Source organism: Spermophilus citellus, assembly GCF_964194105.1.
Source record: "Spermophilus citellus genome assembly, chromosome: 9".
NCBI classification, from domain to species: Eukaryota; Metazoa; Chordata; class Mammalia; order Rodentia; family Sciuridae; genus Spermophilus; species Spermophilus citellus.
Window position 1 is genome coordinate 20033244 of NC_138191.1, and position 26597 is coordinate 20059840.

General features: G+C 40.6%; 1 protein-coding gene across 1 annotated transcript in view; it reads left to right on the forward strand.

The window, feature by feature from the left end:
- TSPAN2 (tetraspanin 2) overlaps positions 1-22445 on the forward strand; it is a 44186-nt gene extending 21741 nt beyond the window's left edge. Inside the window, exons 3-8 of the mRNA XM_081306089.1 lie at positions 6762-6859; positions 8177-8251; positions 9587-9685; positions 10894-10965; positions 17317-17400; positions 21149-22445. Coding sequence (XP_081162215.1) covers positions 6762-6859; positions 8177-8251; positions 9587-9685; positions 10894-10965; positions 17317-17400; positions 21149-21214 — 494 coding nt within the window. The 3' untranslated portion in view covers positions 21215-22445. The remainder of the gene's footprint in view (positions 1-6761; positions 6860-8176; positions 8252-9586; positions 9686-10893; positions 10966-17316; positions 17401-21148) is intronic.
- Positions 22446-26597: the final 4152 nt, after the last annotated feature.

The window sequence follows — 26597 nt, forward strand, 5'->3', positions numbered from 1 at the left end:
GAGGAACTCCCCATCTTTGGGAGATTCTTTTCTTTCTGGCATCCTCGGTTCTCGCTCCTTGGTAATGGAGTTTCCCTTCCTGGGGTAAAGATCCAGATGCCACTGCCAAGCTTGGGAGAGTGACAGATCCTAGGCCAAGACAAGAGGACCCAGCTGTGGAAATGAGGACAGCAGGAGAGGGTAGTCAGACTGACTGCCGCCTGCTGCAATCTCTCGAGGCCCTTTGGGGCCAGGCTGAGGCCTGGAGTCTGATCCATGGTGTCCTGGGTTGCTGAGGTGGGGGAGGGAGATCCTGGCAGTAAGAGGACTTGGGTTACTGGGGCTTCCAAGACCTTCTCCCTTCTAGTCTCTTTCAATGAACTCTTAGGAGAAGTCCCACATCTTCCAAATTCCAGCAACCTGCCCATGCTATGTATGTCCTGTTGCGGTCCCTCTCTGGCCTGCCTTTTGGATGGGCAGACACCCCAGGGTCTTCTTTCTAGGAGCTCAGAGTGGGGAGTGATCCCCTCAGCCCTTGGGCTACCGGAGGGCCCATGTTCTGGAACGCATGAGGTCATGTCTGCAAGCAGAGGATGTGAGCAGCTTTCTCCATGGAAGGGTTGCCCACACAAACAGGAGCCACTTGGCTCTCCAGGGTCACAGCCTGGCTGCAGCTGTCTCTCCCTGGATTCAGAGTCCTGGAGCCTGGCTTTGATTGTGGCTGGAGGTTATGTGTAAGGAAAGTGTTCCTGTGCTGAACATTAAGGGGCTGGCTTGCCTTTTTAAAAACTCTGACTCATTCTGGGAATATTTTTTAACTTCTTGGTCTTCAGTTGTACCTGACAGTCTTGCTAGCCGGAGAACAGAAAGGTGCTGTAGTTTATAGCATTGAGATCATTTCTCCAAAGTACTTTTACAACGAGCTGATAATCATTCTCATGTTGAAGATAACAAAACCAAAGAATAAGAGGACTTACTTACAGGCAAGGTGGGCAGGCCTAGATTTTTGGGTGCCAGGCCTGTTCTTTCAGAGGAAAATCCAGGAATCATCATTTCTAGACACCTCAAGTACTTTTCTCAAGAAAATGCTCCTTCCATTTTTAAATGAGCAGATTTCTAGCTAAGAGAGTCACTGTTCTTCTGAGTTCCTATTGAGTGTGTGGCCTGGCGGTTAAGGGTTTGCACTTTGGCTCAATTCCACCGTAACCCCTCACGAGCTATGCAATCTTAGGAAAAATACTTACTTCTCTGTGTCTCAGATTCCTCATCTGCGAGATCTGAACATGCTTCAGCGCCGTACTTGTTTCTGAGTGAGCCCTCGGTACATGTTACCTATTGGTATTACTTGTCAAGAAGGCATGCTGAGGAAGGGTTTGTCTGCAATGCACAATGACATGAGAGAATAGGAAGAAGAGATAAAGGAGAGAGTAGTTTATAAGACTGAACTGTGCAGCCAGCAGGTTCTTGAGATAATGTCTGTTAGGTGCACAGTACAGATGCCACTCAGAGCAGGCTGGCCACCAGGACACGGTGCTTACTACCAATAGTGATGAGTGACTGCATGACTGAGACATGTTAAGCACCGAGAATGAGATACAGTAACTGATAGCTATTGGTGTTATTCAGAGAGCACCAAGTCCTCCCTTTCCCCTAGATACTTATTTAAAACCAGCCTTCCAAAGCCGTGGGTTCTACAGATTCAACCAACTACGGATCAAAAAGACTCTGAAAAAAAGCTTGTTTATACTAAATATGTAGATACTTTTCTCTTCATTATTCCCTAAACAATACAGTATAACAACTATTTATGTAGCTTTTATGCTGTATCAGATACTATAAGTAATCTAGAGATGATTTAAACTATATGGGAGGGTGTGTTTAGGTTATATGCAACTATTACACCATTTTATATAAGAGACTTGAGCACCCACTGACTTTGGTATCCAAGGAGGTCCTGGAACCAATCCCCCAGGGATACTGAGGGACAAGTGGAATTATATGCATTCAGGAAAAGCTGAGAAGGAGAGTTTTTATGCAGAAGCATAAAAAACATTATTTTTAGATGAAAAATGGTCATTTGCATGTTATATGAAACTGTCTGCTGCTAAAAGCCAATGTTTATGACCACACCAATATCCAGTCCCTACAAAGGGGGAGCCATTTTATAATGAATTTATGCCAACAGGCCTTAAAAAGCCATCCCCTTTGTGTGTTAACTGTATTGATGCTACTTGCTTTAAAAGACGCATCCAAAATCCGAGAGAGAGAAGCAGGAATTGTCGGGAAGTAAGATGTTCAGAAAAAGCTCTTGTTGGTAGCATGTCACTAGAGATCACTGGCATTGTAACACCCAGCTATTAAAGATAAAAATGAAATTTCAAAGTGTTTTCTCTCTTTAAATCAAGAGAAGTAGGGCTTGGAAAGCATGAGGGATTTGGGAAATAGGCCATGCATCTATCACACGTGCCGTGGGAAGAAGAGGGCTCTGTAGAAACCATCTTGGAATTAAAATGTGCTGCGAATTAACTTATTCATCCAGCAGCTGTTTTTTTTTTTTTTTTTTTTTAAGGAGGAGCATATAAAGGATAAGGTATCCTTGGAAGTCATAGGTGGTCTTATGTTGTGCAGAATATTACAACCAGATTTGGAACAGGGTTCAGGAGGCCCAAGGAATTTTGCCACGGGCTGGGGCTATGGCTCAGCCATAGAGTGCTCGCCTAGCACACATGGGGCCCAGGCTCAGCACCACATAAAAATAAAATGAATGGAATAAAGGTATTGTGTCCAACTAAAAAAAAAGGAAAAAAAAAATATATATATATATAAAAGGAATTTTGCCACTTGCACAGTTTCTTCTGATTTCTCTCCAGCTCTATAAGCAGGGCTCACTGGGAATGGGGGAGTGGGGGAATCACAACAACACACTCCTACATGAGTGGAGACTGGATGGAAAGAGGCCTCAGGACAGAGAGATGCTAGGGCAGTTACAGGTTGGTTTAGCCATGAGCTCTGGGATTCTCAGCTTTTTTTTTGGCGGGGGGCGGGGACTAGAGATTGAACCCAGGGGCACTTGACCACTGAGCCACATCCCCAGCCCTTTTTATTTTTTATTTTGAGGCAGGGTCTCTCTAAGTTGCTTAGGGCCTCATTTAGTTGTTGAGACTGGCCTCGAACTTCTGATCCTCCTGCCTCAACCTCCCCACTGCAGGAATTACCTGTATGCACCACCACACTTGGCCAACATATGTTCTTGAAGAGCTCATTGTTTCAGAAACATAAGGATCTCTGCCAGAGAGATCAAGCTGTGCACACTGCAGATCAACTCTGTCCTCCCCAGACCCTGGGCCTCTGCCTACTGAGCCCGAGCCTCTGCAGGAGCACCTTTTTTCCCCTATATTCCAGACTTTCTCACAGTGTGTTGGGACTCCATTCTCATTTGCCTGACCTTGGACAGTCCAGCCCTCTGATGGCTTCATGGATGTTTGCTGAGATGGGTTCCCAGCATGTATCTCTAAGCAAAGATGGGTGATGAGGTATCTCAGTCCAGCACTTCCAAATTGATTTACTCTTGATCCACTTGAAATATCCAGCATATTCTCTCTAGATAGAATGAGTAAGGTTTGTGGGTTTAAAAATCTACAGAGGGATAAATATGGGAATCTGCAAAGGCACAAATCAGCAAAGAGCAAGGCATGGTCAGACCACAGTGATCTCCAGATGGCCGGAGTGAGGGATGGATGAGGGTTTAGGGTGTGCTGGTCCTCAGGCTGTGACTCCACACAGATGATCATGTTGCAGTTGTAGCAGTAACAATGGGGAGGCCATGAACAACTTAAGCAGGAAATCAATAGAGTAAGATGGGCCACCTGTTGAGAAGGCATTGAATATGGTGTCCCTCCTGCTGCCCTTCATTCAGCCTGCTTGGGTGAGAAGAGCCTGGTGGGAAGTCAGGGGTCCAGGCCCACAGCATTTTGCCTTGCTGATCCCCATTTGTAAAACAAACGCTTGTCTTACCTAACCAGGTTGTTTTGAGGAAGTAATGAGACGGTGGAAGTGAAATTGCTTTGAAAAATGAAAACATTATTAAAAACGATAAGGTTTTTCGTCAGTGCCGCCAACAATATTATTGTTTTTAATATGCTATTATTTCTCTAGTTACCACATTCATTCCCCACTGAATTAGCCTTTAGAGAAAATGGAACAGGAGGAAGTGGCAGAGCTGGAACAGCAGGAAGCTTGAACCTCCCTCAGGACTGCAGAGTAGCCAACCCAGAGAAGGACCCTGAGCGAGGCTGGGCAATGCAGGAAACTAAGCAGCCTCGCTTGGTCAGTGAACAGACAGGCCTGCCCACAAACCACTTTCAGCAACCCAGTGGAGCCCCAGGAAGCGCCTGAATGGCAGGCTCAGGGGTTCCCCAAAGAGGCCTGACACCAGCCCCCACCTCCGGCAAATGGGAGTGGTTTCCAGGTGACTCATCTGAGTAAAATGCAGAAAAGAAAATAGAGGCTATGAGAGTTATTGCAAGTAAGCCAAGTACCAGGTCTCATTGTGTTCCCCCTTATCTCGGGATCAGAGAAGGAAACCAGGGAAGGCTTGGCTGAAGTTCTCTCAGAGCCCGAGCATGTCTGCCCTTTTCTTTCCCTGTGGGAACAACTATTCTTGAGTTTGATTTAGGTAGGAAGTAAAAGTCACCACCCAAACTAAAGTTGCTGCTGTTGCTAGAGAGGCAGGATGGCGTTCTGCCGAGGAGCTAGCTTTCAGGGCCTGCACTGCCCATTAAGCAGCTCTGTGAGTTTGGGCAAATGGCTTACTCTTTGGAGGCCCAGTTCCTCTGACTAAAGAATGGAGTTAATAAAAGTGCCTACCTCACAGGCCTGTCCTGAATTACATTTTACATTAAAAAATCAACACTAGGTGTTCAGATCAGTACCAGAAAAAATGAGCCCCTCATAGGTGTAGCTGATTGTATTAAGAATATTAATATGACCTTCTCTCTCGCCCCTCTTAATTATTAATATTAGCCTCTTTTGCCGAGGGTCTACAGTATTGCCCTCTAAAGGAGAAAAATCATGCAAAACCCATATTTCATTGCTGTTTCCTCTGCTCCTGTCCTTAACCAAAAGCCCCCTCTGTGTCCGAGCAGCTCCCCTCAGTGCCTGGACAGCTATTTTTTCCTCCCAAACACTGGGCCTCAGGCCTCTCAGATAGAGACAGCCATTAAGTTCCAAGTGCAGAGGCTCAGGAGAAAGGCCTGGGTTTGTGTCCCAGCTCTCTCACCAGCTCCTGACCACCCCTAAACTCAGTGTCATGAATCTCCTGTGGATCATAGAACTCTCCTTGTTGTCAAAATCTCCATCCTTGTCCCCAGTCCCAATCCAATAACAAGGACACGGTTTTGAGAGAAAGGAATTATTGCTTTGCTAGCAAGAGAGAAACACAGGAGACTGTGATTCTATCCATCAGCAGAAACAGAGCCTTTTAAAGAGGTGATTCAAAGGCTACATTCCACGTGTTCTCTGTTGGAGTTGTAATTCACTTGTTAATTTGGGAGGTGGTCATTTCTGAGATCTTCTGGTGCCATCGCCAAAGTCTGGATTATTTCGTTCCTATGGTGGATATGTACTCAGGGTCAGATATATATTCGTAGGTTGGGGAAGAAAGATAATCCTGTTTCCCCTGAGATTAAAGAGGGGAGAGATTAGGGAAGAACAGGGAGAGAGGAAAAGAAAGAAACATGTCCATTTTAAAAATAAGCTGCAGTGGCAGAGCAGCAAGGGTTATATGCAAAGCATAAAGGGGACACTGTTACATCCTGTGCAAAGGTATAGGAATCTGAGCTGCAGAGCCTGGCCTGAGGAGGCATGTTGTGGTCATCCAGGTGTGAGCTCTGGGAGGTGGGCAGCTCTGGCTTCCACCTCTTGTTGGCTGTGTGCCCTTGGGCAGCTTCTTTTATCTCCTTAACTTGGCTTTCTTCTCTGAACTGGGGATTACAGTTGGAAAATGACAATCCCCAAGACAGGATGCCCTGGGAGGAGGAGAGGAAGAGGTGGGGAGGAAGAAGGCAAAACATTCATCCCTTCCTAGTGAAAATGGGTCCTGAAGCAAGGAGGCAGATGCTCAGCGCTGGGCCCTGGACTTTCACCCTTTCCCTTTGCCCGTGAGTCCTGGAAGGAGAAAAGCAAATAGTGAAGCTCTGGGGAACACTGGGTCCAAGAGGAAGAAGAGAAGCAATGGACACAGAGCTCTGAGCTTCCATCCCTTCCCAGTGACACTAAGTTTCAGACTTTTTACAACTTTTTTCCTGGCTGCCCAAACTGACACATTCTGCTTCAGTCCCCAGTGATTAAGCCACCCTCATTGTAAACTATAAAACACAGATCCCTTATGTAACCAGGGCCATTTTCTACCCGGAAAGTGAGCCCCTCCAATGCCCGACTCTGATCCTGAATAAAAGGCACGGCTGATCCGTGGAGCCTCTCCCGTCCTGGTTATTTGTGCTTTCATCATGGTGCCGAAACTGTGTTGGTTACTTTTGCTTCCAATAGTAGTCCCTACCTCAGAGGATCACGGCACACTGCCAAGGCATACGGTGTGCCCAGGAAGCATTCAACAGGTGTTACTCATTACAGTATGGACAATCAAATGCTCCGGGGTGCCTAGAATTTGGAGCCCAGTTTGTGGTGGTGAAGTCCTTCTGTTTGCTCTGGCCCTCAGGGGCTGGAGAGCCAGGCACTTCACTTAGCCTGACTCTGAATAATCTCCCTGGACCTCTTTCCCACAGGGCTCTACGTGCTGGTTGGAGCTGGGGCCCTGATGATGGCCGTGGGGTTCTTTGGGTGCTGTGGAGCCATGCGGGAGTCACAGTGTGTGCTCGGATCAGTAAGTGGGGCATGGAGGGGTGGGGTTGGGGGCGCTGGTCTGAAGGAAGTCAGGATGCCTGGCCTGCAGCCCAGGGTCCCCCAGGACTCACTGAGCCCTGGACTCTCCCTTATCTTCCTAAGTCTGGGGTTTCTCTGTCTCTTGCATAAGAATAATATTATTTTTGTTCCTGCCTCATATGGAAAGTGTGAAAAAATGAGGTCATTAGTGTAAAGATGTTTAGGAAGGAAAAGTGCCTAGTAATTGGAAGGGGCAATTATGATTATTTTTTAAAAAAATAATATTTCACTGTGGATGAGGCAGCTAAAAGATGCCTATAGGCAAGGGAAGTGCTGTTATCTATAAGAAAAGCATTTCTGGTTAAGATCAATAACTTAACCAAACATCCCTCTAGTGGCTTATTTCAACCACCAGACTCTGGTTAAAAAAAAAAAAAATCAGTTAACTGCTATAAAGCCAATGCCAATGTATAAGTGAAACAAGAGGAAAGAAGGGGCGGGGGGAGTTTTTTTGTTTCTCCATTGGGAGTGTGAAGCATCACTTTTATTAGGCAGTCTCTCATTTCAGTCACTCATTGCAACCTTTGGATTTTTTAACTCTGCTGCTTCTGACCTCTTGCTGTATAAAAATGCCTGACTTGTTTCCTCACCCACCCATTCTTTCTCTCTCTCCCCCGCTGTTGGGCATCTCTCCCTTGTTTATCAATGACAAATCAATGAACTTGGTTTGATCAAAGCAAACCCAAGACCTGAATGGAAATTTGTCCAAGAGGACACCCACTTCCCCACAATACACACCCCCTGAGAGAAGCCTTTCCACACTCTTCTCCAAGCCCAGACCCCATGATACCTATCTCCTGACCCCGCTTTATATCTTTATAGAGTCTTTTCTGCTCTTCAAGTATTTATTGAGCACATAGGTGGCCAGGCACTGACCTGGGATGGTGGCATTTCTGTATCACTCTATAAAATTCTCTTATTCAAATTTTAAATCCTTTATTCATTAGTATCTTCCTCTATCCAATGTGAAGTTCATGATTGCAGAGACATTGAGACCTTGTTCTCTATAGTATACTAAGCACCAGGGACAGTAACTGGTACAGAACAGATGCTCAATAAACAATTGCTGAATGAATGAATAGATGAATGAAAAAAACAACGGTTGCATAAAGGAAACTAAAGGGGCAAATGCTTACTGCTGGATCAACTCAAACTAATAACCTTGCCTAATGCCTTTTCAATATAACTAAAGTCAAAGGGACTGAATACATTGAAAAGGTATTAAATTAATGAAATTAGTGTTTTCTCTCCTCTACAGTTTTTTACCTGCCTACTGGTGATATTCGCTGCTGAAGTAACCACTGGAGTATTTGCTTTTATAGGCAAGGGTGTAGTAAGTAAAAATTACTTTTTTATGGCAAAAGTTATGAGATACATAGAGTGTTATTTAAAAAACCAAATAGTGCCCAAAGTTATAGTATGAGCAGAACTTCTTAATCTAAAGAAGTAGTGCATAGGACTGAGCGTGTGTATGTACTAGTATGCATATGTACACATCTATGTGTTTTTCTAGGGAGATTGTTCATAGCATTTATTAAATTTATAATGTAGTGTATGATTTTTGAAATAAGCTCACTAGTTTAAGATTATCCCTAGTTCACAATGAGGCAAAAGTAAAAAGGGGACTGAGAAGAACATGCATCCCTAGTTTATCCTTAAGGCTTGGCCTGTACAGAGGCTGTGACATCCTCAGAGACTAAAACTTGACCTACTGTGTGCTCCCAAAGTCAGTTTAGATTGCTGCCCAACTCCAGGTGTCCAGAACAGTATCAGGAGAACCCACAAGTGAAATAGGCTTTGGGGAAAATAAACACTTAGAGAGAGAGGCGGGGCGGGGGTGGGGGGGGAGAAAGAAGAATGGAAGAATGGCACTGTCAGTATACTATATTTCAGATTAATTCATGTGCTGTCAATAATGTGTTAATGAATTTATTTTAGACCAAAAAATGACAAACCTATAACAATAAGAAATGTCACCTCTTTTGGAATTTTTCCAAAGTAGCTGGTTATATTCATAGGTTACTTTAAACTCAGCTCCATACAGAAGTGAAACTAGATCGTAGGACCTTTTGAGATTTCTGTGGATTAGGGGGTCACATGCTTTTATATCAGAGAAGCATTCTCCAAACTTTATATGGTATTTGAATGCAAACAGTCTTCTTTGGTGGTGAACATCTGTTAAACAATGCCATGAGAAGACTTCAGTCCTTTTAACCAGTGAGGTACCATGGTTGCGTAGTTCCCAGCCCTGGCTGTGCATCAGAATCTCCTGGGTGGAGCCCAGGAAACTCGGTTCCCAGTGATGCTGAAGCCCTATCAGGTTTTGGAAACCTCCACTCTAAGAAATCTTTCTGGTCTCTGAAAACTCTTCTTGGGTTAGTCTGTCCTTTCATCCTCAAAAGCATCTTAGAAACTCTAGAATCAACTGGGGATGTGCTCAGCAGTAGTGCACTTGCCTAGCATGCACAAGGCCCTGGGTTTAATCCCGAGCATGACAAAAAGAAAAGAAACTCTAGAATCTATTCTGTGTCATATATGCAGCATCATTTTAAATACATGGAAAGGCAGTGTTTTTAAGGGGTATAGAACAAGGGATTTTCTTTGATGAAAAGAGATTGTTCGAAACTTCCCACTCAGCATACCCTCAGTTTTCCTGGTATTTTTTCAGGCTATACGACACGTACAGACCATGTACGAAGAGGCTTACAATGATTACCTTAAAGACAGGGGAAAGGGAAATGGGACTCTTGTTACCTTCCACTCAGCAGTAAGTAACTTGACTTGTTCCTTAACCTCATGTCTTCTAAAGATCATGTATGAACCAGGTTCTCTCCCCAGCACCTGGATTCAAAATAAAAATAAATTCAGTAAAGGCAAGCAGCAGCATCTTATTTTAGCCCTTGTGAGAGCCATAGTTTGCATTCTGTATAGAACCCCAGAAGAGAAAGAGGCCTACCACCGAGTTCACAAGAGGAAGTCAGAATGTGTGCCCAAAAGAGACAAAGGAGGGCGAACAAGAACACAGAGAAAGCAGCCCACATAAATGTCAGCATCTCTCAGAGAGCAGCATGTTGGTGTGGCAGAAGCAAGTGTGGCATGTCAGTCAGGAAAGCTAGTTTCCAGCTGCAACTTTGCAACTTCACAGCTCTGTGATCCTGAGCAAGTTTTTTGGTCTCCCTGATACACAGTCATCTCCTCGTTTGTAAAATGAAGGGTCGCAGGAGAGGCTGTCCCTCTGGAGCCTTCTGTGGGCCTGTGCTATCAGTGAAGGGCTCAGAGATACAGACAGTTAGTCAAAGAAGATTGACAGAGGAAATGGGCCAAGCCAGAGTCGTTCTGATTTCTTAAACACTGATACGGGAGAAACGCTATGAACTCTTGGGCCAAGCGTTTTCAGGTACTTGGAACTTCTCTGTCACAAAAAAAATGCTGGCAAGTACCCCAGAGCCATCGAGCAGCACACAGGTCCCTCTGTTTCACAGGGCAAGCCCTAAAGCAAGTCACCTGTTTGCTAGCCTGTCTTAAAGTCGGTCTTTGAACCCCTGGGGTTTACTGTGACCACTTCTGTCCTTCAGGCAGCCCCTAGTTAATGAGCCCTTCTCAAAGCTCATAAAACTTTAGTTCCTCAAAAGGTTATATGAATCCCCTTCTGAAGGAAGGACTCTAAAGGCCCAGCTCCTGTGTAAAAAGCAGCAATTTTCACAGACGCTGTCTATTAGCTTCTTGCCTTGTTTCGGTTGCCTTGAGTCACTTCCTATGGTGAAACTCAGGCAGCTTTAAGGAAGTCATTTTCTTAGTTTGCTAGCATGACGATGCGATTCTTTGCTCCCTTTCTAGAAATAGCAGTTTGGGTTGTAGAGAAGGACCTTATAGTTGCTTTGCTGCCTCGGCACCACCTGCTCTCAGCAGGGATGCCCAGGCTCATAACTCTCGCTTTCCCGGCTCCTGTCCTAACATCTCTTTCTGACTTTCTAGTTTCAGTGCTGTGGAAAAGAAAGCCCTGAACAGGTCCAACCCACGTGCCCAAAGGAACTTCTAGGCCACAAGGTGAGCTTCTACCGGGGACCCCCACTTCCCTGTAGTGTGAAATGGTTTTTGCCCTCAGGGTGGAGGCAAGGAGGCTCGGGTTCTACCTTCCAGGGACCCTAGGAGACCCTCTCCCGGTGGCCTCTGGGCTTCACCTTTTCCCCATGCAAAATAAGCAAAGCAGTGCTGAGTTGTGGCCTCCTAGTACCCTGGAGAATGATGGTATATATTTGCCAGTTATTTTTTTTAATATCTATTTTTTAGTTATAGGTAGATGCAATATCTTTATTTTATTTTTATGTGGTGCTGAGGATCAAACCCAGTGCCTCACGCATGCCAGGCGAGCGCTCTACCTCCGAGCCACCACCCCAGCCCCTCACTTGCCAGTTATGAGCCCCTCATGCTTATGGTATTAATTATGCTCACCAGGTCCAGAGGTGTGTGCCCCCAAAATGTTGCCCCACATTTCTCCAGTAGAGTCACAGTGCTGATAAATGCCTCATCTGTAAATTGCTGCGTCAGGCATGTTGCCACCTAAGATGAAAAGGACATGGTCCCTGTCCTCAGCGGCCTTGCCAAGTAGTCTAGGGCTCTGATATGCAAGAGTCTATACAGGATGTCACGAAACACAACAGAAGTAGGGAAGCTCCATCTAGAAGGGGATCCTGGGATTCAATTTTGACAAAGGAAGGTCATTCCCGGCCCAGCAAGCCACAAGAACAGAGGCACGCTGGTGAGAAGCTCCAGGACTGCAGAAGGACAGGGACCCTGAGGGAATGGCAATAGTCACATTGGGAGAGGCAGAAAAAGGCAAGATGTTGCCCCTGGAGGTTTGAAAAATCCATCGCTTTTAGCAGAGAAGGAAACATAAACCGTTTTGTGTTGTAGAAAGAGTACTCAGGCTGCCCTACATGAAGGGTAGAATGGAAGGTTGGAGACAATAGGGGGAGACCAGTTAGGTGACACCTCTGGTCATTCTTTCTTACAAGGAAAGGAGCCAGAGCAAGTCACAAACAGTAGTGAAGGAGAAGGGGCAAGATATTCCAGAAATGTTCGGGAGGTAGAATCAACAAGACTGGATGACTTACTGGGTATAAGTTATGAGTGGAAAGAAGGAGGCTAAGATTTTCATAATTCTGCTTGGGTGGCTGTATGGATAGGGGCTCTCCTCACTGATAGAGGTGAAGGGAGCAGATCCTGGAGGCAAAGGATAACTTCAATTTTGATCAAGTTTGTCGTAGGTACCTGTGGGACTTCTAGGTAGCCTGAGAGGATGACTTAGGTGTAGGAATCTCAGCATGTTGGCAGTACCTGAAGCCCTCGGGGTGAATCAGAACACCCAGAGAGAAGGAAAGAGTGAGGAGACTGTTGTTTACAGGGTAAGATGAGGACGAGAAACCAGAATAAGAGGCTGGGAAGGAAAAGTCCGAGAGAGTCCATACTACAGTATTTGTTGCTTAGAGGATCATCAGTGATCTTTGCCACATAGTCTCACTGAAGTATTTGGGGAAAACGTAGGCACAACATGGGAAAGAAAAAAGGAAATATGAGACTATAGACACGGTAATATTGATGCTTTTAGGATTAGCTATGAAGGGACAATGAGCTGTAAGTTCCAGCTGTGTCATTAATCACCCTTGAACATTTATTGGGTCCTTCTGAGTTGAATGAAATGAACAAGGCACAGGTCCACCCATGAAGTACTGACATCCAGCTGGGGAGACACACGGTGGAGCCTTTAGCACCCCACAGGCTGAGTCAAGGCTACGTGAGAGGGAGCACAGCAGACTCACCTGGGCCCTTGGAAGGTTCCCTGATGTGATTATCAGGATGCATTTTGAAGGTTGAGTAGGAGTTCAGTAAGCAAATGAAAGAGAGAGGGATATTCTAGGCAAACGGGATAAGGCACAGGCATGGGGGCAGAGGAAGGTGGTTACATTCAGGAAAGTGCAGCATCGAAGAGCCTAAAATCTCAGCGTATATGTGGGAGATGAGTTCTTCAAAGAGGATGGACCCATTCTTGAAGGTCCTCGGATACTCTCGTGAAGCCAGAAGTCTATCCTTCATACTGCTGGCTTAGGGAACCACAAAAGGTAGAGTCTGGGATAGTACGTGTGTGTGTGTGTGTGTTTATTCCTTACATGCATGACAATAGTGGAGTGCATTACATTCATAATTATCCATTCACAGCACAATTTTTTGTAACTCTGTATATAAAATATGTTCACGCCAAATTATGCCATTATACATGAGCTCTCTTTTTTTGCATACAATTCTGAATACACCTTTATACTATAATATCATATCTCTTTTTGTATATAAGGTATGTTGACACCAAATTCACATCTTCATACATGTATGTTGTGTAATGATGACCATCTTCTTCCACCATCCTAGCTATTCCCCTTCTAGGATGTGTGTTTTATTGAGTTTGCTCTAGTAGCAGTATGGAGGATTTGTGGAAAATAAATAGCCAGACATGAGAACAAGAAGACTTTTCTTGTTCTCAGGCATGAAATATTAACTGAGACAACTGGACTGAGCAATAGGAAGGGCAAGAAGAATGTAAAGTCTTCAGGACTGATGACCAGTCAGCCATCAGAGGAGGGGGGACTGTCTTTTCGGTTTCTGGCTCCTCCACCTGTATAGATATGGTATCATTTACTGAGTTGAGGAATAGAGGAGAAGGAGCCAGTTATGGAGGAAAGATAAAGGAGTCCAGTGTTTAGAACGATGATTTCTTAAGGAGTCATAGGAACTTATGTGGAAATATCCAATGGGCAGTTTGAAAATCTGGTTTGTGACTTTGGTGAGAAGTTGGAGTGTCAGTGACTTATGGAATCTTAAGTTATAGATATGGATTAGACCCATGAGATCTAGAAGAAAAGAACAGCAAGGGTAGAACCCTGCGGAATAGCAGCAGTTAAGCCTAGCAACGGGCATCTCTGTCATTTATCATCTTCCTACATGGAAAGTGTGATTGAGAGTTTTTATGTGTGTCTGTAAATTTTTAAAGTAAATTCTACATATTTCTGATTAAGACATAAAACACATGTTTAGCAGAGGCACATACTATAGTCTTGGAATAAATATCCAAAGCCTAAATAAAATGTAAACTTTTTATGCAAACTTAAAAAAAATGACTAGCCAAATACAAGGAGTGCTCAAGTGAGGAAACTAAAAGGAATAGCCAGGCACAAGTGAGAAGACACCATAGAAAGAGAAGGGAATGGTCGGTCACCAGGGCCAGGTGCTATGGTGGAGGTCAGTTCAGTGTTATTGACTACTTACCTCCCACCAGCACTGTGGATACAAAGATGTATAAGAAAAGATCCCTATGGACAAGGAGCTTGCAGTCTGGTAGGAAAAGTAAACACAGAAATAAGTACAGTATAAAAATGTAGTTGGGCACAGAGTGGTGATGTGTTGAATTTTTGTGGTGCTGTAGAAGTACAAAGAGGAGTCACTTCGGAAAGCCAGAGTATGGGGGACCAGGTGAAGGCTGAGTAGAGGTAATGATGCCTCCCAGCTAAATCTTGGAAAGTGAGCCGTAATTAAGCAATTTAAGAGGGAGAAGGGATAGTCTGCCTACAGAGGGAACAGTCTTAGCAATGACCCACGAAGCAGAAAATGCAGTGTTTAGGGGGAAACTAAAAGCCCAAGAAGGTCCACTAAGGCAACTACAGAAAAACCAACAGGATTTAGCATTTAAGAAGGTAAATGGTGAGCCCAGACTGCAGGATGTGAAAAAAGAGGGCATCCTTTCCAGTAGTTTGGCTTTGGGCCAAGGATATGGAAAAGACCTCATAAAAAATAAAACCCAAATCCAAATGACCACTAAACACATAAAAGCATAGGCAATTAAAAGTAATCTTGAAAATTAATTACAAATTTAAGTGAAGAAATGCCATTGGTTAACCTTTGAAATTTGGCCAAGTTATTTTTCCTGCCTTAATAATAACATACAGTTTTGGCAACAGTGATGTGAAATGAACATATTTAAAAAATTGGTACAGTAGTCTTAAGAGGTTAGTACATTTATGTAAGACGAGAATGTTAAGTATGTTCATGCCCCTCAATCCAGAAATTTCACTCTCAGAATTTATTCTAAGGAAAAGGAATGATAAGTATGGATAGAAATTTTTATACAGAGGTATTCACTATAGTGTTGTTCATAAGAATTAAATATTGGATAGTGGCTTACCATCTGACAATAGGGGGTTGTTTAAATAAATTATAATACCTTTGTCTGATGAAGGTTTCATCATCTTACAGCCAATAAGAATCACAGTTTTAAGAAATGTTACTTAAACAAGACATTTTTGAAATTGTAATATTAAGTTTAAAAAGCATACAATTGAATATAAGGAATGAACTACATATGTGGGCACATTTGTTTGTGTAAGAATCACCAAACAATGTTCGTTATCTTGGTGGGAGTACAGATGTTTCTTATTTTCTTTTTTCTAACATGTATTTTCCAGATTTCTTCCTTTGTGACTATTAAAGTCAATACATGTTTTGTTAGTTTGCTTTTTACAAACAAAAACTGGCTATGAAGGAAAGGAGGGACTATGGGCAATCACAGGACAGTATTATGAGTATTATTATTTCTTTAGATTGCAGAACTTGAACCTGATGTTATTTGATAAGTGGAAATGTCAATAAAGGAGAGGCCTAATGTATAGGGAAGCGGAAAGGTAACTGGCTTCATGGGCATCCTCAAGAGAAGAGAGGGAATGAAACCCAGAGCAGAGAAGAAAGAGGTTAACTTTCAACAGAGAAGTGCACCTCTTTGGCACTAAGGAGAAGAAGTCAGGGATGATACTGCTATGTCCCCTTTCTTTGTTTGCTACCTGTGACAGTCCTGGAACTGAAGGAAGGGAGCATGTTTTTAAACTTCTTTCTTTCTAACGTGAATTGACTCATTTAGCCGTGTGGAAAAGTGTGGCTAAGTAGATTTGAGACAACTGAATGACTACATATTTCATAAGAATAACTCTATATTGAAAAACATATTGGATGTATTTTAACTTAAGCTGTGCATAATTTCTTTTTGTAAGTTTTGTGTTCGAATGATTTCTTCCTTAAATGAATAGTGGAGATTTCTAGTCATCAAGAAATGCAAACTTGACAGGTGTTCAGGAAAGAATGTGGAACTCTTTGTTTCAGGTTAAATACTGAAAAATTAGAAAAAAAATAGACATTTTTGTTGCAGATTTTATTTTTTCCCTTTATTTTCCTTTTCTTGTTGAGATAATACTGTGAACCTTGGCTTGATGACGTACCATTTAATTATTTAAAAAAAAAAAAGAGCTGAGGTGAAGAAGAGGAAGATTGAAAGAAGTGCTTCAGGTTGACTCCCATTTTCTGAAGTATATAAGGAAGCCACAGTCTATAGGAGTGTTTCTGAAACTTTTTCCCGGATGTAATATAAGCAGAAGAAACCGTGTCTTAGTCTTCACTTCCACCAACCCATTTTAGGGGCTGATGCAAAGTGGTTGCTCCAGGAATGTTTGTTGACTCACTAAAGTATGAAAAGAGACGTGAGGAAGTGGTGAGGGTTTTGTGTAGCTTATATGGGTATCAGAGGAAGCCCACCAGTGACAAGAAAAGGATCTGAGTAGTCTGAGGATGCAGTTGGGTTGAGAGCATACCTCTACTTAAAAGGACTCCAAATTTTGAAACTGGGGAAGCAAATAATGGTTACAGGTGATCTATTTTGTTCTCTGTCCAGTTTTTCCCATGTCCATGATGGTCCTTTGAATCCAGGCTTCACAGTCTCTTATGGGCGTAATGATAAAAACCCACAGCCCACTTGGCCACCAAAAGAGAAAATGGTCCTCTAACTCCCCAGACCTGGCCCGCATAGACAGTTTTTGTTTTAGTTGAACCTATACAGACTTTTTAGTTTCTTAATAGGTAATGCCTACCTTGCATAGTTAATTGGATAGAGTATGTAGAAAATCTTTTAAACTGTAAGTGACAGTATAAAAATAAAGGGTTCTTATTTTAGGAATATTTATTTTTCTTCACTGAAAGTAAGAAGAGGCCTCAAATTTTCATATGCCTCAGGTCTCAGAGAAACAACTTCCTCCAGCCAGATTTTAGGGCTCTGAGCAGCTACTGGCCTAAATAGGGAAACCAAAAGAAGAGAATTGTATTTTTCCCAAAATTACATTTTTGCTTGAAGGTTACCAGGATGATGTTACCCAAGAGGAATGGTTTAAATATGGGCAGAAGCTGACATAGATTAGCTCTCACAGAAGAATGATCTGTAGAGAAGGAAAGGATTGGATGAGGGGGATGATTCTCACATACAAGCAGTTTTCATTCCTCCTTCTTCTTCTTCTTCTTTTTTTTTCAAAACAGAATTGCATTGATGAAATTGAGACCATAATCAGTGTTAAGCTCCAGCTCATCGGAATTGTCGGTATTGGAATTGCAGGTCTCACGGTGAGAAAGTTCCAGAACTTACCTTTTTTGCCCTCTAAGGAGCCTCAAACTTTTGCATATGATTTTTCTTGAAGTGTGAGATGGCAGTATCTTTTTTAATTTTGAGGCATCACATCATTTTATTCATTAAATAACCACATCATCATAACCATAACTATAATAATTAATAATTGCTTAATATAATCCAATCCATACACAGTGTTCAAATTCCTAATTGTCCCCAAAAATGTATTTAGGTATAACATTTATGTCAGGATCTCAAAAAGTCTCACTTTTTGTGATGTTAATTTTTTTATTTTGAAATAACTCCAAACTTACAGAATAGTTGCAAGAAAAGCACACACACAAACACACACACACAAAAAAAAACCCTTCTATTAGTCATCCATAAATCCCCATTCAAGTTTGTTAACTGTTCTAATATCTTTTAATAGCAAAAGGGTTCTTACAATGTTCTTTTCAATCCTTTCAAGAACCTTGACTGCATTTCGTCCTTTCTTTACTTTTATGACTTGAACACTTTTTAAAATTATAGGCTAGGTATTTTGTAGCATATTCCTCAATTTGAGTTTTTCTGCTATTTCCATATGCTAAGTATGAGGTTATGAATTTGGGGTAGATATGTCACAGAAATGACTCTGCTTTTCTCACTACACCTCTCAGGTGCCACAAGATGTCATTTTGCCCCATGGTTAGGAATGTCAAGTGTCCTCTCATCAACAAAGTAGTATCTTCCAAGATCTGCCCATTTTAAGTTGTTCTTTCTTCCTTCATAGTTAATGTTTTATGGAAAGATGCTTTGAGACCGTGTAAATATCCCGTTCCACACCCACTTTGATGCAATAATTTTAGCACCCATTATGTTTCTTAGATAGCAGTATTTTAAAAGAGAATTCTCATAAAGGACAAAGACATTTATTCATGGTACATTTTCTAAGAAAAAGTTAATTAAATACATCAATAATTAGTCCTCTAAGATATGATATAAATTTCAACATTGACCTAATTGTGACCTTGAGCGTATCAGCACAATAACATCTATTTTAAGGCCACCAATATTAAGTTAGGTAAGTGATTTTCAATTCAAAATGGCATAATATCACCCTGATCTTTCTTACCTATGATTTGAAGCAGCAGCACAGCACAGTGACTAATAGGACAAGCTCTGGCATCACATGACTTGGATTCAACTCCTCACTCCACTATTTACAAGCCCTGGAATTGTATCTTAATTTCTCTATGCCCCAGTTTCCTCTTTTGTAAAATGGGTTTTTTTGGTGGTACTGAGGATTGAACCCAGGGCCTCATACATGGGAGGCAAGTGCTTAGTACAGTACAGTGCTTAGTACAGTGTATCACTAAATTGCCCAGGATGAGCTTGAACTTGTGATCCTCCTGCCTCAGCCTCCTAAGTAGCTATGATTACAGGTGTACACCATCACCCCCAGCTAAAAATTGGGATTTTAATATACCAAATTATAAGATTGTTGTGAAAATTAAATGGGATATTACATATAAACTATTATTACAAATTAATTCATATAAAGCCTGTGGCACGTATGGCACTCAATAAATGCCAGCTGTTCTGAGTGTTCCCAAACCTAGAAACTAGGCGAAGGGTCAGCATATGAGAGAGTGTGAGGCATAATGCTTCCAGGTGGTTTGGGACTCCTGAAGTACAAAAGAAGAGTATAATAGAGGAGTTGATAGCCATGGACAGGTATGTAGGAATGACCAGAGATGACACTGGAGGGGTATGAGGTCCACATGATTGAGGTTTTTTTAATGTGCCCTTCTGAGAAATTTGGCTTCATTTCTAAGAAGAGGGGGGTCTTTGAGGTTTAGAAAGATGTGATGCAGCCATCAGGGAAAGATTGGAGTAATGCAAGATTGGAGTCCAGGAGGCCAGTGAGGAGGTGATTTCCATTGTCCAGAGATTAGATGATAATAACTAATGCCAAGCCAGTACATACTCTCCAGACATCTATAAAGATTGGCTCTCAGCCCTCACTAAAGTATGAAAACAGTGAGGAAATCCATGAACTGGTAGTTCTCAGGGGACACACAAGCACTTTTCCCCTTTTCTGAATTTAGTGCACAGAGAGGCAGGACAGTGGTTGAAAACACTATGCTGAGAACCCCTAAACTCAGCAACACCTGTCAGGCCCTCACCATCTGATCCAGGGCTAGCTTGGTTGCAATTTCTGCAGCTCCTCAAAGACAATCTTGAGGCAGGTGGGTTGAAAACATTCTATAATGGAGGTATAAATAGAGTCTCCAAACTATTCTACAATCTCAACAAATAAACAGCCAAAAGAAGTCACCCATGACTCTTGACAGCAGCAGGCTGAGACTGAAGAAGTTTCTTTCTGAGGGCATCTCTTCAGAGTACTACCAACCTTATGACCATGGTGTGTTAGCTAATTTTTCCATCACGGTGACAGAATACCTCAGATAAACCACTTAAAAAGAGGAAAGTTTACAGCTTCAGAGTTTTAGTCCATGGTCATTTGGCCCCAGAGCTCTTTGGGCCTGTGCAGAGAATCATGGTGGGGAACATAAGGTGGAACAAGGCTGCTTACTTCATGGCACCTGGGAAGCAAAAGAGAGAAAGGAGGGACTGGGATCCTAACATCCTTCCTTATGTTAGGCTCTACCTTGTAAGGATTCTACCACTTCCTAATAGCTGGGGACCAGCCTTCAATACAATTATCCTTTGGGGGATATTTAATTATTTTGTTGTTTGTTCTAATAAGGTGAGAGTCGCCCAGTGTAATCAGTTAACCAAATGTCCATTAGGTGTCTCCCTGCCACATGCTAGTAGTGAGTTCTGACAGCCAGAAGCATGAAATCCTGTTCCTGGCTATGCCCTTACTTAAGTCTACAGGGCTCTTCCAGGACAACTGGTTATTCGTACCTTGTTGTGTTTAGCATTTACAGATCTTAGTCTGACTTATGATGGAATGAATTAATGAGAGTTATGGTGCCCATTTTTAAAAACTAAAACTTGACAGTCATTTACAAAAGGGCACCCACAGACAGAGTTCCACAGGCTCTGCACAAACATCGAGGAAATGATTGAAGACAGGAAGAATCTTCTGGAATTCTTCTGTTCAAACCATGGAAGTGGATACTGAGTTGGCCCAAGTATTTTGCTTCTCAGAGAACTATTCAAGAGGTAGAAGAAGTTAGGAATATCATAGTTCAAATACTTCCATTTGTACTTTGGTAAAAATATTGAGTTAAATAGTGAAGAATTATTTGAACATCAAAATGGGCCAGGAATGAAGACATGACCCACATTTTGGTATGAATTTAAAGCTTTTCTAGCAATAGAAAACTATTTGGACCATAAGTATCTTTAAACAACAAGAAGTTATGAACACATTTTTTCAAATGAATACATAAATGATCTAGGATTAACCCTAAAATATACAACTCCAAAACCAGTTAGTATATCAATCTTTTACAATTATTAAGACCTGTTTTATAAGCCAGAAACACTCCTTTTCTTAAAACAGAGACTTGTTATTTGTTAACAATAATAATATAATAATGCATTTTAAGCAGCGAATAAAGAACTATTGCTCCATAGCCATCTTCAAGGAACACATAAACATATAAACCAGTAATTATTGATTGTAATTATTACTTATTAACTTGAGTTGGACACCTAAGCAGTTTTGCTGACCTTTTAATCAAATAATACACATTTGAAAGTCACTAACAAGTGTTCCTTCTGTTTCAGATCTTTGGCATGATATTCAGTATGGTCCTTTGCTGTGCAATACGAAACTCACGAGATGTGATTTGAAGCTACTTCATCATGAAAATTGCAATCTAGAGTTTTCATACTAAATGTCTCAGGAGCTGTCTCTCAGCTCATTTTTAATGTTCAGAGGACATTAGAATCTAAAATAATTTACTGTCGATTGTACATTTGCACATGTATGTACGTCTGGCTCATTACTGGTTTGCCCCTTGAGTGAATGGTATGTTGACTGGGAACATAGTCACATGTGAGCCGTGTGTTTCTGGTATATACATTATAGAAATCTGTTGGCTGGGAGTTCCTGATTCTTGTTCTGTAAGAGGAACAACCTATTTAACTACCAGAAAAAGATCAAATAGCTTTGAGAAACTTTTAAAACCTGGATTTCAGAAAATGTGATAATGGTTCAGTTTCTCAGACATCAGCCAGGAAAATTAGATGCATACAGAGAATTTGGGGATTTCTACTTAATGGAAGCAATAAGCTACAGAATTGAGAGATCATGGTGCAGTGTTGAAATTGACTCTGTCTGAATATAGGGTTTCCTAGGATTTTTTAATATATATTCTCTCCCCCAAAATACAGTAAACCACAGTTTTAAAACTAACACATCTGTAAAACTAAATATAGCATGGAAAATCTAATTTGAATAAGTCATGCTTTCCTAGTATTTAAAAAAAAAAAAAAAGCAAAAACAAAACCTCCCTCTGGAAAGAGTAGTCACACAGACAATCATGTGCCCTATAAAAGTGTTTATAGAACTGAAAAAAAAAAACTTTTAAGGCAATATTTTTGTTCTTATACAAATACATGTAAGTATTGCTTTATCCCTTTCTTTTTCTGACTCTGCTCTGAACTACTGCAACCCTCATATCCTCAAAAGGGCTTTTATCTTGAACTCTTCTATGTTTCTCCAAACATGAGAATAGAACAACTAAAGCAAGAAATCTGGCAGTTGCAAATTGTAGGAAAGAAATTTTTTATTGGCACTGTACCTTTGAAATACCTCATAACTTGAGTTTACATATTTTCCTAATTTTTTGTACTTTTCTTATTTATTCACCTAGAGAGAATTCTTCATATATTAATAACTATGGTTTTGACCACTTAAATTTAAAAAACTCCTGCACAATTCAGATATTATTTTATGAGCATCAGTGGCCAAATAAAAACATCTCTGAGTTGTATACCCACAATAAAGACAAGTTCAGGAAACAAAAATACTTATATACAAACATACGCAATACAAATATATTCCTTTCTCTGCAAGTCCCCTATGAAAATAAAATCTTCAGGTTTTTTTTTTTTTGGTCTTAATTCTTGATTTTAAGTAAAGAAATCCACATTTAGGACCTAAATTGGCCTATTTGTCAGAAATTTTTAGCAATTTGTTACATTTAGTAAATCATGGATTTTTTTTTAAAATTGCATTTCAAAAAGTCACACAAAAGTGAAAATATGGGGGACTTTGGAAATTCCCAAGTGAACTTCTTATACATGTGAGAACACAAAACTTTGGCTGTGCACTAAGAGGAAGTGCCAGGTTCCCAAGAACCTTAACAAACATTTTGCTGGAAAGATATAACTGTTCAAAGTAGTGGTTATGAAGCACCATACTTCTTTCAGCCATACTTGCTATTGCTACTAACTTTGGAGGACAACTTTTCTAGGAAAAAAAAAGTCAGATTGGAAGCAAGCTAAAAACTTAATTGTGCATGGCTACTTTGCTGTGTCTATGGCTAAAAAAAAAAGAGATTTAAGAAAATCACTTCATGAAATAAATATTTGCATTCTAATAGTTGACAAATGTAACATTTTAAGCAAAGTTTAGTAAGTAGTTCATCTGTTCCCCTAAATGACAGGAGATAGGTCCAAGTGTATACTCAGGTTCCTCCAGCTCAGAATTATCTTTTATTCCACAAAAATAAATTTCATTCCATATCTGAATTAACAATCTTAAAGAAGACTACAGTAATTAAAAGTGAAAGAGTAGAAATAGATTTTTTAAATGTTTAAAAAATTTTGTTAAAGTACAAGACTAGAAATCTGTTTCATGTATGATTAATGTGCCCCTTTAGGGGGTTAAGCTTTCCAAAATAAGTGCCATAAGTAAAATTAGAAAATTCCACTGCTAAGTGAGGGTAGATTTTATATGTGTATATATACACACACATGCATACAGAGACATAGTTTCATATAGATAGAAAATCCCTATATACCTTGAATCTATATCTATATCTATATATCTTGAAAACATTTGAGTATATATACATCTATAATTTGAATACATGTACACATATATGTATGTGCACATATATGTATGTCTATATATATATATACATATGCACACACTTGTATGCATAATATTTCAGTTATTTGTTTACCTGAACTAATTGGAGATCAGACACAAACATTTTCTTAAACCCCTGGTGCCAAGGCACTGAATTAAAACTTCTTAATGATGAAATATTTTAAGTTATTTTAAATTAAATTTTCTATGTATTGGAACTGCTTGTCTGAGTTATCTTAAAATCCTTGTATATCTTTTGACACATCTTCACACAACTTATTTAAATGTTTGTTACTATCAATAACCAAACAATATGGTATATGAAACAACTGGTCATCTTCCTATAGTGTTATTAAGAGCTGAATATTTTCCAAAGCAACACCCTAAAGACTTTCATTGCATATAGTTGTATTTCAACTACTATTTTTTTAATCCAAGTTGAACTTCTCTTCTCCAAAATAGCTTCTTTGTTATCTGTGGCTTAATCTGTAAGATTGTACAATGACCCAGGGTCCAGTGTGGTCCTTCATGCAGTCAGTGACAATGTTGCTCTCCTTTTTCTGTGAGCAATGCCTAAAAGGAGTGGCTGGGTGAGAATGAGGCTGGTGGGAAGATGGGTGAAGAGGGAAGCAACTTTTCTAAAGTTTATCAAAGATTAAAAAGAAGAGCCACTCTTCTGTCACAGGCAAAAGGTGGCTTCCATTGCTCTGGGAGCAGCCTTTGGGGCTTCAATAGGTGCACATTATATCCTTCCTGGTTCCTGGACTCCTTGCCATCCTCTTTGACCACCAGCTTCTCATCTCAGAAACCCAGTTTTCCCCAAAGCTATGGGAGAACACTCAAGGGCCCTTGAAGTTAGCTGTATTTTAGTTTGGGATCATCAAAATCAAATTTGTGTTAATATGTATTTTAAGAGAGACAAAAATTTTTCACTTTCTTTCAACATGATTCTTCATTTTTTTTTGCTTTAAATATACAGGTACATAGTATTTGTATCTATAAGTATTCCTTTAAAGGTGAAACACCTACACCAATACAGAGTGTTATTATTTTGGGGTGTCCTTATTATAACAAGAAAAGCAAAATATATTCCAGGAACCATGTTCAGATGGCTATCCCTTGGAAACAGAAAAAGCATGAAGGATAGAAGTAACATGTCCTATACTTTGCAAAGTGTCATTGATGTTGATTTCATGAAGTGTTTAGCTAATGTGCCAAAAACGCTTCCAAAACGTTCATATTTGTTTTGGGGGTTTTCCCTCTGTGTAACTTATGATGGCTTTTATTTATATTAAATAATATAAATTAGCCAGGCACAGTGGCACACACCTATAATCCCAGAAATTTGGGAAGTTGTAGTAGGAGAATCCCAAGTTTGAGACCAACCTGGGCAATTTAATGAGACCTTATCACAAAATAAAACTTAAAAGAAAAAAACATAATAATAAAGGTTGGGATGTAGCTTGGTGGCAGTGCACCCTATATTCAATCCCCAGTATCACAATAAATAGAAATTTAAATCAAAGTAAAACAACCAATATAAAGTGTTTAGTACACCTGGCAACTAGTGAATATTAGCTATTGCTATAATTATTATGTTAATTCTCCTGAGTTTTGTTAACTATAAATAATTTTCTAAAAATCATATAGAATTGAAGATACTTCTGTATGATTCCAGTTATCTATAGGAGCATATTCATTTGTTGAATTATTGAAGAGCATTTGATATATTTCCCAATCCTATTTTAATTCAAAAACTTGATATCAATAGCCAATGTCCCTATGCTCTTCTCTGGGCCTGCTCCACATTGTAAGATGCAGCCCACATTAATATTGGAATTGCTTTTGTAACTTTGTTTGGGATTACTCTTTTGTGCACTGTGGAACATTTTATAGGACTACTAATGTGGTATGATGGGCAAGGCAAGTCTGCTTGCTGTCACAAGCTTAGAGTGCAGAAAAGCTGGTGGGTATATTGAGACAAGTACTATGATAATCATTAATCCAGAGAAGACCCACTCAAAGTTGGGAAGAAGATCAGGGGAGAGACATCTCCTGAATGCTAGGGTCTCTAAACTGAATGCTAAAAATCCCTTACAAATTAGCCAAGTCAAAAGTGGTAGGGGAAGAGGAAGAAAGAAGAGGGTTTGTGGGGAAAGCGTGCTGAAGACCCTGAAATACACAGAGCATGAAAACACTGAACATGTCGACAGCTAATGTTTGTCTTGTGGTCATGGGTGAATTTTTAAACAGTGGCAGGAAACCAAACTTGAATCTTTTTTGTTGTTGTTGTTGCTTTTACTATTATACTATCATACATGCATGGAATATAATTTGCTCCATTTCAATCCCCAGTATTTCCTCTTTCCCTTCACTCCTCCCTCCCTTTTCCCTTCCTCTACTCTACTGGTCTTCCTCCTATTTATTGTTTTTCTAAATTAGTGCCTTATAGATGTACCTAAAGGTAAAGATCACTCAGCTTAAATATAAGGAGTGATTGGATGGCAAAGACCTGACTTATAGGAATTTCTAACTAATGTACTAGAAACCCTCATAGGAAGTAGACTTAAGAGAAATTAGATTTGAGGAATCAGAAAGGAGAGGAACCTAGATTTCTGACTCAGTAGCTGGAAAATAGTGCTGCACAGGAAGAAAAGTAGATTGAATCAGAGATGTAGGAGATGACTTCCTCTACCAGTAGAGTATAATAGTAATATTATATATATAATATTATATATATATAATACCAATAGAGTATAATAGTAAAAGCAACAACAACAACAAAAAAGATTCAAGTTCGGTTTTCTGCCACTGTTTAAAAATTCACCATTCACCGCAGGACATCCAAAAGAAAATACACACAGCCAGTGGATACACAGCCCTGAAGTTCAGAAAAGTTTGCACTAAAACTGCAGTTCAGGAATCATCCACATAAAAGTGATAGTACTGACATTTGAACAAGACAAGCCACTTCTCATGATTAAATCCCCAGAGAAAAATCAAGCTGAAAAAATTAGAATCAAATACTCTTATTAAAAGTATGCAACAATTCTTTACTCTCCACCCATTTCTTAATCTCAGGCCAGAGAGTCTCTCTTAGCTTCCCATGTTTCATTAGTAGCTGCCATATAACAT